General features: G+C 40.6%; 1 protein-coding gene across 1 annotated transcript in view; it reads right to left on the bottom strand.

Annotated features, from left to right (window-relative positions):
• Positions 1 to 15,151, bottom strand: part of pak1 (p21 protein (Cdc42/Rac)-activated kinase 1) — a 212,990-nt gene that overhangs the window by 29,972 nt on the left and 167,867 nt on the right. Inside the window, exon 7 of the mRNA XM_034168630.1 lies at positions 11,694 to 11,925. Within this exon, the coding sequence (XP_034024521.1) occupies positions 11,694 to 11,925 (232 nt within the window). The remainder of the gene's footprint in view (positions 1 to 11,693; positions 11,926 to 15,151) is intronic.

Here is a 15,151-nt window from a genome sequence, read left to right as displayed (position 1 = left end):
ACAGAAAAACACTACGAACCAGATGTGAGGTTTGAACAAGAGGGCAGGGACAGAGAGTATCAGGTCAATCAGGCAGGGAGCCAAAGTCCCAGTCTTACCAGAAGTGGGAGACCTGAGTACATCTGGACAGGCGTGGGGCATGATTTTAAAAAACACAAGTTTTTAAATTGTAGATTACGTCAATACGCATTTCAATAGGGGATTTACTGAAAAATCAACATGTTTTTGTGACATTTGTGAAATTGTCCATGTCTATTCAGTGAGTCAAATAAGTATTTGATCCACTGTCGGGTTTGCAAGTTTTCCCACCTAAAAAGAATGGAGAGGTCTTTAATTTTTATTGTAGGTACACTTCAACTGTGAGAGACAGAATCTAAAAGAAAAAGTCAGAAAATCACATTGAATGATTTTTAAATAATTAATTTGCATTTTATTGCATGAAATAAGTATTTGATACAACAGAAAAACAGACCTTAATATTTGGTACAGAAACATTTGTTTGCAATTATAGAGGTCAGATGTTTCCTGTAGTTCATGACCAAGTTTTTACACACTGCAGCAGGGATTTTGGTCCACTCCTCCATACAGATCTTCTCCAGATCTTTCAGGTTTTGAGTTTCAGCTCCCTCCAAAGATTTTCTGTTGACTTCAGGTCTGGAGACTGGCGAGACCACTCCAGGACCTTGAAATGCTTCCTACAGAGCCACTCCTTAGTTGCCCTGGCTGTGTGTTTCAGGGTCATTGTCATGACCCCACCCATCCATCCTCCCTTCAATACGGTGCAGTCGTCCTGTCCCCTTTGCTGAAAAGCACCCCCAAATATGATGTTTCCACCCCCATGCTTCTCGGTTGGAACGGTGTTCTTGGGGGTGTTCTCATCCTCCAAACATGGTGAGTGGAGTTGATTCCAAAAAGCTCTATTTTGGTCTCATCTGACCACATGACCTTCTCCCATGCCTCCTCTGGATCATCCAGATGGTCACTGGTGAACTTCAAACGGGCCTGGACATGTGCTGGCTTGAGCAGAGGGACCTTGCTGCCCTGCAGGATTTTAAACCATGATGGCGTAGTGTGTTACTAATGTAATCTTTGTGACTGTGGTCTGAGCTCTCTTCAGGTCACTGACCAGGTCATCCCGTGTAGTTCTGGGCTTTCTCAGAATCATCCTTACCCCACGAGGAGAGATTTTGCATTATCGAGAGCGAGGAAGATTGACAGTCATCTTGTGTTTCTTCCATTTTCTAATAATTACGGCAACAGTTGTTGTCTTCTCACCAAGCTGCTTGCCTGTTGTCTTGTAGTCCATCCCAGTCTTGTGCAGGTCTACAATATTGATCCTGGTGTTCTTAGACAGCTCTTTGGTCTTGGCCATGGTGGATAGGTTGGAGTGTGACTGATCGAGTGTGTGAACAGGTGTCTTTTATAAAGGTAACGAGTTCAAACAGGTGCAATTAATACAGGTAAAGAGTGCAAGGCTTCTTAAAGACAAACTAACAGGTCTGAGAGCCAGAATTTTAGCTTTTAGCTCTGGCATATTTACACTTGTCATGAAAATGTACAAAGTGTTTGTTAATGTGCATTGTCCTCATCAAGTAAACAATAAAATGAAAAATAATTCTTGCTAGTTGGTAGGTGATGAAACACTTATTCCATGCAATTGGAAGTCTCACAGTTGAAGTGTACCTACAATAAAAATTACAGACCTCTCCATTCTCTGTAGGTGGGAAAATTTGCAAAAATACAGTGAATCAAATACTTATTTGCCTCACTGTATATGCATTTGTGTAATCACTTACTGCTTCACATTTCATTTTGGGGCACTAATAAACCGACTATGTTTTTAAAAGCAGAACCCCCGTCAGGGCTCATTCCTGCTCTAAACAGAAGAACAAAGCCGTCATCAACAATCCAACTGTATGGATTTAGTGGAAAGCGGCATCACCAAATGGGGAAAAGGTGAAGATAAGTCAATGCCTGTATAATCAGTGGTTTTTAAAACTTTCTTTACATTAAGTGAAGTAAAGCAAGCACATATGGACCCATGTGGGATTCCTCTCCATGCTACTTGAGAATTCTGATGACATTTACTTTGAGGCTTTTAGCTTGCGCCATAGGCTTACACTGTACAGCTGTTTAACCCGTGACTGTGATAGCCTGGCTCAATTATCATGATTTGTGAAAATTTACAAGATGATCAACTTGATTTATTTTCAAACTAGCAAAGAAAACTCATAAAGAAAACAATTTAACAACATACCCATGTGCCTGAAAAGGTGTAGGCAGAAGCAAAAGCTTATAAACACCCACCCCTTTAAGCAAAAAATAAAAATGTATACATATGTATATAAAAAATATACATATATTCATGATAAATACAAAATATAAATTAATCACTGAACTAAATTTTAAAAACACAAACACGCAAACAGCAGTGCACCAAAAACAAAACAAAATCAATAAACCTAATTCATCATGCTATTCACCTTATTCGGGAAGGCAAGGTGACACACTGCTTCCACTCCGTACAGAACAAACAATATCTGTAGCCCAGCTATGACATCCAACAACTTGTTAAGTCAGGACAGATCTGACAGCATGTGCCTGTGCCACACATTGCCACATTCATCACACCAAAGAATTGCCCAGGTTCTGGATGGTAACCGGTAGACAGACAGCTGGTCCATGCACCCACTGGGGTCCATTCAATGTGTATTGTCAAAAACACAATAAAGTCAATGGTTGACATCTTGGCTGCAAAGCTAAACTACTCCTGTCACTGAATAGGAAGTAACTGAATCCTGTTCAGAATCACATTTCCCAGCACAGACAGCAGGGTAATACCAATGGAACTGCTGCAATCCCCTGTCCTTCCAGAGTGTGATGACGAGTCCTTTCTTGCAGTCCATAGCAATGATATCTGTCTGGATCCCTGGAGCTTGCCCTGCCCTCAGTCGTTTCACAGCCTTTGTAACCTCACTGATACTTGGTGGTTCCTAAGTAACTGGAGGATCAGCCACCGGCAGGAAGGTCAGTGTTGCACAACTGCTCAAAGTAGCTGTCCCAATGGACCGGTTTTTAACAGAGGCATCTGTCAGAATTGAGTCATCAAAAGCCATGACTGTGGTGGGACAGCATGTAGGTTAGAAAGAATGCAATGCTTTGACTCCTCTGTAAGCAGCCTGACAGATGCCACATCACTACGTGTGTTTCCCATGTGTCGTTCGATCTCAAAAGCCAAGGTACCAGAAACATGAATCAGACTGCCAGTAAAAGAACACTGGCAGATATATTCAACAGAATGCCAGCCTTAAACAACTGCTCAAGAGTTTTCAGGCTAAGACGACAGTTCAACAATATGTCAGAAATGAGTCATCACTTGTCATGACAGTGATGGGAGGAGGTGTTGCTTTGGAATTATGCAGTGCTTCCATTCCTCTGTCAGAATGCCAAGGCTCCCGAGACTACAGACAGTGTCACTTGCTCAGATTCCTCAAATAATTGTGTCCCTATCTGTTGTCAATGACACCACAGCCCAATTTCTGAGTTCCTTACAGCCCAGACTTGTCACAAGGCCATACACTACAACTCCTGTGGATGATATTAAGAGTGCCCTAAGATATTAAACACCTCCTCCTGTGACCATTAATGATTCCACTGCAATCCCCAGAAGGTTTTCGGGTCTGGTCTGGATAAAAACGCCCACATTCCATTTGGGTCATTTGTTGTGTTCACACTTGCAATGCCCCCATCCTCCTCCTCCTCCTCCCCAGATTGCATGCAAACTCCCACAAAACAACCGTGACCTTGACATCTAGAAAAGGAAAGTCTGGGACAGCAAGCAGAAAACAGTGTGCAGGACTTCAACTGAATCATTAACAAATCTAGAGCAAGACATTTACAAGATGTAAATGATGTAAATAAAGTTCAAGACATATTCAGTGACTTGGAAATGTTCATGTATCCATCCCCTGACTTGTCTGAAGAAAACTGGCAATTCAACTGATTATTTACAGGTATTATACCAAAGGGGCTGATTACTTACACAACCCATCATCTTGGCTTTTATATTTTTAATTAATTTATATCAAGTGGTAGAGATTTACTTTCAGTTTGAGTCTAAGGAAGATCATTTTAGAAATTTTTATATTGAGAAGCCTGATTTACTTTTTGTATTTGAAATGCCATAAACAAATTAAAAAGTGTGAAATACTTTTGCAAACCACTGTATATATGGTTTAAAAACAGAATTCATATTTAAAAAGCTTACGGAGCAACAAGGTCAAAATATATGTTAATTTCACAGCATAGTTCATGTTCATATTAGGGGCCAACTGATGATGGGCCCCGATATTCAGCATTTCGGGCTATTGGTATCAGCCATTAATAGTGGCCGATATGCCAGTTAATTTTTCCAGCAGTGGATGTAGCCGAGTTCTGCCTCCAGGCATACATTTTTAAAAAGAGATCACCAGTCAGCAACTTTAGTTTTCTGCATTGTGAATGGCAGCTGAGAGAGCTTCCTTCTCCTGCTGCAGGTCTCTGTGTCGAGTTTCAGTTCAGAGTCGCGTAAAGAAAAAGAAAAAAAAAAAAAAAACATCATCTGAATCCTTCATTAAATAATCCAGAGCTCCTCCTGTGTCTGTAGCTGCTGTTACATTCATAAATTAACGATTTATTTGGCATATTAAAGGCTTTGTGTTTCCAAAAAGGAGACAAACAAGTAAGTCTGTGATCCTGACTTTGAGCTAAACAAAGAGAGAGGGGAGATGAGAGTGTGCGTGTGTGTGTGTGGGGGGGCTTTACTCTTTCACATGAAAACAAAAGTTAATAGTTTTCATGGACCTGTTTAAAAACTGTACAGTTTACAAATGATCATTTCTGTGAACAATAGACATTAGCGCAAAACGCTCATTAAAGCAGCTAATGATCACCTTCAGGACACAGGTTCATGTTGATGTAACATGAAAGTGTGGAAAAGCTATGATTTAAAAAAGTTTTCATCCAGATTTTATTCTTAAAACAGACTGGACAAAGAAAATTAGTCAAGGTTCAACTCTTGTTTAAATAAGACAAATATTAAAGGTGTTATACTGTTAGTTAATAAATAAATAAATAAATAAATAGATGCATACCCACTCAAAAACAAAAAAAAAAAACAATAATTAAGAATCAATCAATCAATCAATTTTTTTATATAGCGCCAAATCACAACAAACAGTTGCCCCAAGGCGCTTTATATTGTAAGGCAAGGCCATACAATAATTATGTAAAACCCCAACGGTCAAAACGACCCCCTGTGAGCAAGCACTTGGCTACAGTGGGAAGGAAAAACTCCCTTTTAACAGGAAGAAACCTCCAGCAGAACCAGGCTCAGGGAGGGGCAGTCTTCTGCTGGGACTGGTTGGGGCTGAGGGAGAGAACCAGGAAAAAGACATGCTGTGGAGGGGAGCAGAGATCGATCACTAATGATTAAATGCAGAGTGGTGCATACAGAGCAAAAAGAGAAAGAAACAGTGCATCATGGGAACCCCCCAGCAGTCTACGTCTATAGCAGCATAACTAAGGGATGGTTCAGGGTCACCTGATCCAGCCCTAACTATAAGCTTTAGCAAAAAGGAAAGTTTTAAGCCTAATCTTAAAAGTAGAGAGGGTGTCTGTCTCCCTGATCTGAATTGGGAGCTGGTTCCACAGGAGAGGAGCCTGAAAGCTGAAGGCTCTGCCTCCCATTCTACTCTTACAAACCCTAGGAACTACAAGTAAGCCTGCAGTCTGAGAGCGAAGCGCTCTATTGGGGTGATATGGTACTACGAGGTCCCTAAGATAAGATGGGACCTGATTATTCAAAACCTTATAAGTAAGAAGAAGAATTTTAAATTCTATTCTAGAATTAACAGGAAGCCAATGAAGAGAGGCCAATATGGGTGAGATATGCTCTCTCCTTCCAGTCCCCGTCAGTACTCTAGCTGCAGCATTTTGAATTAACTGAAGGCTTTTTAGGGAACTTTTAGGATAACCTGATAATAATGAATTACAATAGTCCAGCCTAGAGGAAATAAATGCATGAATTAGTTTTTCAGCATCACTCTGAGACAAGACCTTTCTAATTTTAGAGATATTGCGTAAATGCAAAAAAGCAGTCCTACATATTTGTTTAATATGCGCTTTGAATGACATATCCTGATCAAAAATGACTCCAAGATTTCTCACAGTATTACTAGAGGTCAGGGTAATGCCATCCAGAGTAAGGATCTGGTTAGACACCAGTTTTATCTGAGTTTAAAAGCAGGAAATTAGAGGTCATCCATGTCTTTATGTCTGTAAGACAATCCTGCAGTTTAGCTAATTGGTGTGTGTCCTCTGGCTTCATGGATAGATAAAGCTGGGTATCATCTGCGTAACAATGAAAATTTAAGCAATACCGTCTAATAATACTGCCTAAGGGAAGCATATATAAAGTGAATAAAATTGGTCCTAGCACAGAACCTTGTGGAACTCCATAATTAACTTTAGTCTGTGAAGAAGATTCCCCATTTACATGAACAAATTGTAATCTATTAGACAAATATGATTCAAACCACCGCAGCGCAGTGCCTTTAATACCTATGGCATGCTCTAATCTCTGTAATAAAATTTTATGGTCAACAGTATCAAAAGCAGCACTGAGGTCTAACAGAACAAGCACAGAGATGAGTCCACTGTCCGAGGCCATAAGAAGATCATTTGTAACCTTCACTAATGCTGTTTCTGTACTATGATGAATTCTAAAACCTGACTGAAACTCTTCAAATAGACCATTCCTCTGCAGATGATCAGTTAGCTGTTTTACAACTACCCTTTCAAGAATTTTTGAGAGAAAAGGAAGGTTGGAGATTGGCCTATAATTAGCTAAGATAGCTGGGTCAAGTGATGGCTTTTTAAGTAATGGTTTAATTACTGCCACCTTAAAAGCCTGTGGTACATAGCCAACTAACAAAGATAGATTGATCATATTTAAGATCGAAGCATTAAATAATGGTAGGGCTTCCTTGAGCAGCCTGGTAGGAATGGGGTCTAATAAACATGTTGATGGTTTGGATGAAGTAACTAATGAAAATAACTCAGACAGAACAATCGGAGAGAAAGAGTCTAACCAAATACCGGCATCACTGAAAGCAGCCAAAGATAACGATACGTCTTTGGGATGGTTATGAGTAATTTTTTCTCTAATAGTTAAAATTTTGTTAGCAAAGAAAGTCATGAAGTCATTACTAGTTAAAGTTAATGGAATACTCAGCTCAATAGAGCTCTGACTCTTTGTCAGCCTGGCTACAGTGCTGAAAAGAAACCTGGGGTTGTTCTTATTTTCTTCAATTAGTGATGAGTAGAAAGATGTCCTAGCTTTACGGAGGGCTTTTTTTATAGAGCAACAGACTCGTTTTCCAGGCTAAGTGAAGATCTTCTAAATTAGTGAGACGCCATTTCCTCTCCAACTTACGGGTTATCTGCTTTAAGCTACGAGTTTGTGAGTTATACCACGGAGTCAGACACTTCTGATTTAGAGCTCTCTTTTTCAGAGGAGCTACAGCATCCAAAGTTGTCTTCAATGAGGATGTAAAACTATTGACGAGATACTCTATCTCCCTTACAGAGTTTAGGTAGCTACTCTGCACTGTGTTGTTATATGGCATTAGAGAACATAAAGAAGGAATCATATCCTTAAACCTAGTTACAGCGCTTTCTGAAAGACTTCTAGTGTAATGAAACTTATTCCCTACTGCTGGGTAGTCCATCAGAGTAAATGTAAATGTTATTAAGAAATGATCAGACAGAAGGGAGTTTTCAGGGAATACTGTTAAGTCTTCTATTTCCATACCATAAGTCAGAACAAGATCTAAGATATGATTAAAGTGGTGGGTGGACTCATTTACTTTTTGAGCAAAGCCAATAGAGTCTAATAATAGATTAAATGCAGTGTTGAGGCTGTCATTCTCAGCATCTGTGTGGATGTTAAAATCGCCCACTATAATTATCTTATCTGAGCTAAGCACTAAGTCAGACAAAAGGTCTGAAAATTCACAGAGAAACTCACAGTAACGACCAGGTGGACGATAGATAATAACAAATAAAACTGGTTTTTGGGACTTCCAATTTGGATGGACAAGACTAAGAGACAAGCTTTCAAATGAATTAAAGCTCTGTCTGGGTTTTTGATTAATTAATAAGCTGGAATGGAAGATTGCTGCTAATCCTCCGCCCCGGCCCGTGCTACGAGCATTCTGACAGTTAGTGTGACTCGGGGGTGTTGACTCATTTAAACTAACATATTCATCCTGCTGTAACCAGGTTTCTGTTAGGCAGAATAAATCAATATGTTGATCAATTATTATATCATTTACCAACAGGGACTTAGAAGAGAGAGACCTAATGTTTAATAGACCACATTTAACTGTTTTAGTCTGTGGTGCAGTTGAAGGTGCTATATTATTTTTTCTTTTTGAATTTTTATGCTTAAATAGATTTTTGCTGGTTATTGGTAGTCTGGGAGCAGGCACCGTCTCTACGAGGATGGGGTAATGAGGGGATGGCAGGGGGAGAGAAGCTGCAGAGAGGTGTGTAAGACTACAACTCTGCTTCCTGGTCCCAACCCTGGATAGTCACGGTTTGGAGGATTTAAGAAAATTGGCCAGATTTCTAGAAATGAGAGCTGCTCCATCCAAAGTGGGATGGATGCCGTCTCTCCTAACAAGACCAGGTTTTCCCCAGAAGCTTTGCCAATTATCTATGAAGCCCACCTCATTTTTTGGACACCACTCAGACAGCCAGCAATTCAAGGAGAACATGCGGCTAAACATGTCACTCCCGGTCCGATTGGGGAGGGGCCCAGAGAAAAGAAGTAGTTCAAAAAAGGAAATGCTATGTGCATCCAATATTAATGTGCCTTTAACCATTTAACTGTTATTTATGACCTGTGCATAACATAAAATATAACAGAAACATGAACTATGCATCATATTTAAGTTACACTGCCTGAAGCTGTGGTTCTTACAGCCAATAACAAAACACTAAAAGTAGATATTTGGTCTGACATCATCGCTGCAGGTTGTCAGTGGCATTACTTTGTTCAGCCATGTCCATGTAAACCTTTCTTTGTAATCTTAACCGATTTCACGGACACACTTGCCATGTTCTTTTATCGTTTCCAGTGCATTTTGCTCATAAAAAAAACTGTCCAAACTTTAAAACTTTTTTCATTTGCCGCCAATATGCACCCCATAATATGCAGTTCTCACACGCAGAATCTCGTACTAGAGATGTTTTTCAGGAAAAGTAAAGGTTTTACCGCTTAGGGTACCCCTGCCCTGTCATCAACTACCCAGCCTTTGTTTCATTCACTGGCTTTATTAACATTTACGGACACAAACGAACTGTGGGGCGAGGTGCTAAGCTATTTAGCATAGCAACTCTTCTACTACCGGCAAGCCTCGTGCACACCACGCTGTTCAGTAACAGTGATGCCCAGTGGCTAATGTGAGCACTGTCACAAACATCACACCTCAATTTTTTTTCTCCCCAAATTTGAAATGATAGCGACAGTTGACTAAATTAATCCCAAAAGTTGGGAAACCACTAAACGGCGGGTGATTCTCATCCCTGATTTGCAGCTCCTTGCACTTTTTTGTGTAAAGGTCATGTTGAAAGGCTCTGTGAATAAAACATATGCTGCAAAACATTTAAAAAAAGATGTGTTAAGAGTTTGTTATACTAAATTTTGACACATTTTCCTGCAGGCAATGATCAGACTGAAATATTGGTATGAGCCTCCAAAACTTTCCAATAATTTGGTGTCAGGCCTTAACCCTCCGGAGCTGATTGATGCGCCCTCGTGTCAAAAGTCACATGACCTAATTAAGAGGACGTAGCACACAATCTGCTCTACTCTGAGTGTCTGAATGCATGTTGAATGTGTGGAATTCAACCTCCACACCACTTTTTAAATTTTGATAATAGGCCAAGTATAACTTGAATTATGATTAATAATTTACACAAGCTGCAGGAAAAACAATTTTCTCTTTCAGCTGAAGTGAGAGGGCTGGAATGAAATACGACTCCCTCAACTGCAGCAGGAGGGAGGGGTGTTACCATTGGTGGAAAACTCAGGAGCTAACCAATCACAATCAACAACTTCACGTGGGTTTGATGACAACACACAGACTACACGTGGGTGTGTGCGCGTTTTGCGAATGGGACTTTTCAGTCTCTCTCTGTCTGCAACAGCAAACAAGTGTGTGGAGTGTTTTAGCATGTGTGGTTAGTGTGTGGTGTAGTTATTTTATTTATTTAGTGCATCAAAATAATCAGGCGTCTTGGAACGGCACGTCAAGTCTCTCTCTCTTTTTTTTTTTTTTTACTCCATGAAGATGATCAAAGCTTGGAGTGCATCATCAGAGTCTGAACCAAAGCGTGATCAGTCTGATGAAGTGGACTTTATTGTTCTTGTCTGGATGAACGAGAGAAGGTGGATTCAACGATCTGTGCACACAGATCAGCCCAGCGGATCGGACTGCACGCTTCTCTTTCCATCTTCTCCAGGACTCATGCACTTCTGCTCCAGTGCAGAGTCCTGGAGCACAGCAGGGTTGAGACACACACTGCCCCAGCAGTCAGCAGGCTCCATTTGCAGAGAACACAGGAGGTCAGGTAGAGACACCCCCCCCCCCCCCCCCCCCAGAAGTCCAAAACACCCTTTTCTATTGTTTTTATTTGTTTTTTGGCCACTAAAGATTGAGAACAGTCTGTACCAATACCAATAAAAAAATGCAACAAAAACAAGGAATTAGGAAAAAATACACATGGATACTGAGGTGGAACATTTTGTATACATTTTTCTGATGTGTACTGGACAGGAATTGTTTTTCTGAGTGGCACAAATAGAAATTGTGTGGCATCTTATTGCATGTAAAAAGCCACAATAAAACCCCTCAAGCATTTCCTGCATTTTAATGTGAATTGTTGTATACAACTTTGTTTATGTTACATTTTTACATATATTTTTGAAATTAACAATTTATATTTACATTCTAAGTTATAAAAATGGTTCGTTAAACATATTTGAGGTTTTCACAGTAAAAAACAGCTTTTTTTCTAATTCGAATTTTAGGTATTGGAGTGAATACTGGGTCACTATTTTAATGCAGTATGTCAGAATGAAAGAAAAACTCTAAAATCACTCAGGTGAGGTTGTGCTGAAAAAAATACACCAAACAAGGCCAGGTAAACAGTTTTTTAAGTTAAATTATGAAGGTAAAACCAAAGTAGTCAAAAATGCCCAAAAATAGCCAAGACTCCAGTGTATTGAAATCCATATCGGTCGACCCCTACTTCATTTTTGTTTACACATGAGATGCTTTAAAAATTGTGTATCACAGCTCATACTATGAGGACTGTAACATAACAAAATGTGGAAAAAGTGAAGCGTGGTGAATACTTTCTGGATGCACTGTATGCTTTTTGTTCTCCATCTATGGTTCTGAGATGCTTCAGTTGAAGGATGTACACAGACACAAAAATGATCAAAATGATACCAAAGTCAAACATGGCGATAATAAAACCCATGCAGAACAACAAATAAATAAAATGAATAATGCTGTGAGTCAAATCTGCTGCATCCGCTTTGAATGTATCTGTGGGTGCGTTGATATAAAAATTACTCTTACGTAGTTTCTCCAAGATCTCTTCATCGGACATTTTTTTCTTTCGGGATTTGTCCTGGGGGCGAGGCAGCGAAGACCTAGGGGCAGAGCTTGCACTGGGAGGGCTGCTGGGTGCAGCGTCTGCAGGCGTGACAGGGGTGGGAGCAGCAGCAGCAGCAGTTGGCAGGCAGATTGGAGAGGTTGCAGCATCTTTGGTTGGAGGAGGCAGAGGCTCAATCACAGATCTGGTGTATATCTGAGAGAGAAAGACCAGACAGGTGAGAGGATAGGAGGCTTGCAGCAAAGTAACTGGAAGACGAGGGAAAAATTATCATACAGTCTCAACAGAAAGTTTAACCACCTAAGAGGTTATAAATTTGAATATCTGCCAATACCGATACGTTTCCGATCTGATATTATAGCTCTGTTTGCTTTAATATTATTATCATTATTGTTGATTTTATATGAGGATTTTCTTAAAAAGGAGACTTGAAAGTTCAGCTACAATTTGCCAGAAGGTGTATCGAAGATGAAAGCCTAGATTTGATGTTTTCATGAAAGAATTAAGTACTTTAATTTTTTAGAGAGTTTTATAGCCTTATTTTTATAGACTTAAAGAGAAAAGACAGCACTCTGTCTTCTCTCTCTCTCTCTGGCTGTCTGTCTCTCCTTCTCAATTTTCAATTTCAATGGAACTTTATTCATATGGGAGACATGTTTACATAGTGAAAGCAAGTGTTACAGAGTAAAAATTATTTAACCAGGAAAATCCCAATGAGATTAAGAACCTCTATTTGATGGGTGTCCTGGCCAAGAAAGGCAGCAGCAAACACAGTTACACAATTTAAAACAAAAGACAAATAAAAAGATAAAAAAAAAGGATTAAAATTACAATTATATTATAAAAAACAAGGGCATGTTGTGGAGTTAGCCTCAAGTGTTCTTAATTTTAATTCAAAAGCGCTCAGTGAAATTAATTATATTAAATTCTACTCCTCTTGCAACATATTCCAAGAAAAAGGTGCGGAGTGGACAAAAGCCGTCTTACCCAATTCAGTGCGGGCACATGGAACAGAAAGCAGCAAGTAATCTTGCGAGCGGAAAGAGTAAGGACCAGCACTTCTATTTAGAATTAAAGTACAAATGTAGGAAGGCAACAGTCCAAGTACTATTCTATTGTGCAATGATGCGCTTTAACGCTAAAAGGTGAGGTGGCAGCCAACCCATACAGCTGTCATGGATGGGAAACTGTCTATAGAGACCAAAACCGATTTTTTGTATCCAGTCGTAAACATGATTATTTCTGTTCTAAAGTTGGACGTTTTGACATGGACTTAAATGGGAACCTGCTCGCTTTTGGAGCCAGCCTTAGGAAGCCAATCAAGGAACCGCAACATTTTCTTCTTCAGGATGGACTTCATCCGAGACATCGAAGTTTACCACTTTTTTCAGCACCGTTTATTCTGTAAAATAAACATATTCATATCGGCAACAATAACTGATAACAATATGTTTGTGAAAGGCTCATTTGTCTGGCTTATATGGGTCTGGGTCGCGGTGGCAGCAGACAAAGCAGCTCAACCCTCACTTCCCTATACTTGGCCAATTTCTATAACTCTTCCTGGGGGACCCCGAGGCATTCCTAAACCACCTGGGAAATATAATCTCTCCAGCATGTCCTGGGTCTTCCCCAGGGCCTCCTGCCAGTTAGACATGCCTGGAAGACCTCCTTAGGGAAACAATCAGGGGGCATCCTCACCAGATGCCTAGACCACTTCAACTGGTTCCTTTCGATGTGAGGCATCCTGGATAGTCAAGCTTCTCACTCTGTCCAGGAGTGCAAGCCCAGATACTCAATGGAGGAATCCCCTTTCCGCAGCTAGTATCTGTGATCTTATTCTTTTGGTGATTATTCAAAGTTCACAACCATGGGTAACACAGTATGAATAAGTACAAATCAGGGCGAATCACGTCATAACAGCTTGTATGAGCGAACCACAAAAATATCGAGCCGACGGGCAGGCGTGAACAATGCTGCTGTGACGGTTTCGTACACGTGAGAAAAATACAAAATAAAAAAATACATGCCACCCACGGGATTCCAATCTGCACTTTCCAAAAGCTCTGATTACCAGCCACAAACTTTATCACTGTGCTACCATCGCTGTCCTATAAAAGGTGCAGAAAAATATCTGAAATCAACAAGGACATGGACAAGATGTGCTGTGTGCTGCTGCTGCAGCCCGGCACAAAGGTGAAAGATGTTTTTTTGTATTTCCACGTGAGGACAGCAGACAGAGACAAGCGCCTCACGGAGGAATGTTGTAAGTTCATGTCATTCAAAACACGGTACATGTTCTCCAGCTGGGACGTCCAGGAGCAGAGATCATAACAACAGCGGCTGTGGGCAGACATGCCCCCCTGTCCGTTCAGCACCCAGACCAATGTGTCACTCTGTGTCATGTGGTCATTCATTTTCGTTATTTGTTATGTAATTGCCTATGTAGGTAGGTATTGTCGTAATTATTTGTATACCTGTCCTGGTGGTAGTTTCTGTGTTTTTAATGTGTGCACTGAGCCGTCATCCAGCTGTCAGTGTGCTGTGATCAGCTGACAGGCCCCTCCCCGTGCTGTGTGCGCTCAGAACTGGCTGTCTGACCTCCATGTGATCAGATCTGTACATACATATAAGCATTTTATGCAAGTGTGCCCCCCCGGCATGCCATACGTGTTGGGGAGAGATGGGGAAGCCGACACACGTGCGAGACACATGCACCACATGCATGTTGTCTAATTTGTCTTAGTTCACATCCATTTCATAAATTTCACATCCAGCTCAAAAGTGATCGTCTGCTGAGTGTCCTCGTGCTAATAGCGCAAATGCCCACACATTTTGTAAATCAAATCAAATCAATTTTATTTATATAGCGCCAAATCACAACAAACAGTCGCCCCAAGGCGCTTTATATTGTAAGGCAAAAGCCATACAATAATTACAGAAAAACCCCAACGGTCAAAACGACCCCCTATGAGCAAGCACTTGGCAACAGTGGGAAGGAAAACTCCCTTTTAATAGGAAGAAACCTCCAGCAGAACCAGGCTCACGGAGGGGCAGCCTTGATTAAATGCAGAGTGGTGCATACAGAGCAAAAAGAGGTGAATAAAAAGAAACACTCAGAAACCCCCAGCAGTCTAAGTCTATAGCAGCATAACTAAGGGATGGTTCAGGGTCACCTGATCCAACTCTAACTATAAGCTTTAGCAAAAAGGAAAGTTTTAAGCTTAATCTTAAAAGTAGAGGCTGTCTGTTAGATGTTTGTGTGTGTCACCTGGAATTTGGCCGACACCTGCCACGAGAGGGACTGAATGGTCTCTCACAGGGCACACTCTGTCTGTCAGCCGCTGGTGTGCGCAAATAGTTGTAGCAACAGGTGTACAAGGCGTTGGAGGCAGCTTCAATTTTACACGTATTGCATACGATT

Source organism: Thalassophryne amazonica, chromosome 4, assembly GCF_902500255.1.
Source record: "Thalassophryne amazonica chromosome 4, fThaAma1.1, whole genome shotgun sequence".
Classification (NCBI taxonomy): Eukaryota; Metazoa; Chordata; class Actinopteri; order Batrachoidiformes; family Batrachoididae; genus Thalassophryne; species Thalassophryne amazonica.
The sequence above is the reverse complement of the archived record's forward strand: the minus strand, read 5'-3'. Positions and strand labels throughout refer to the sequence as shown.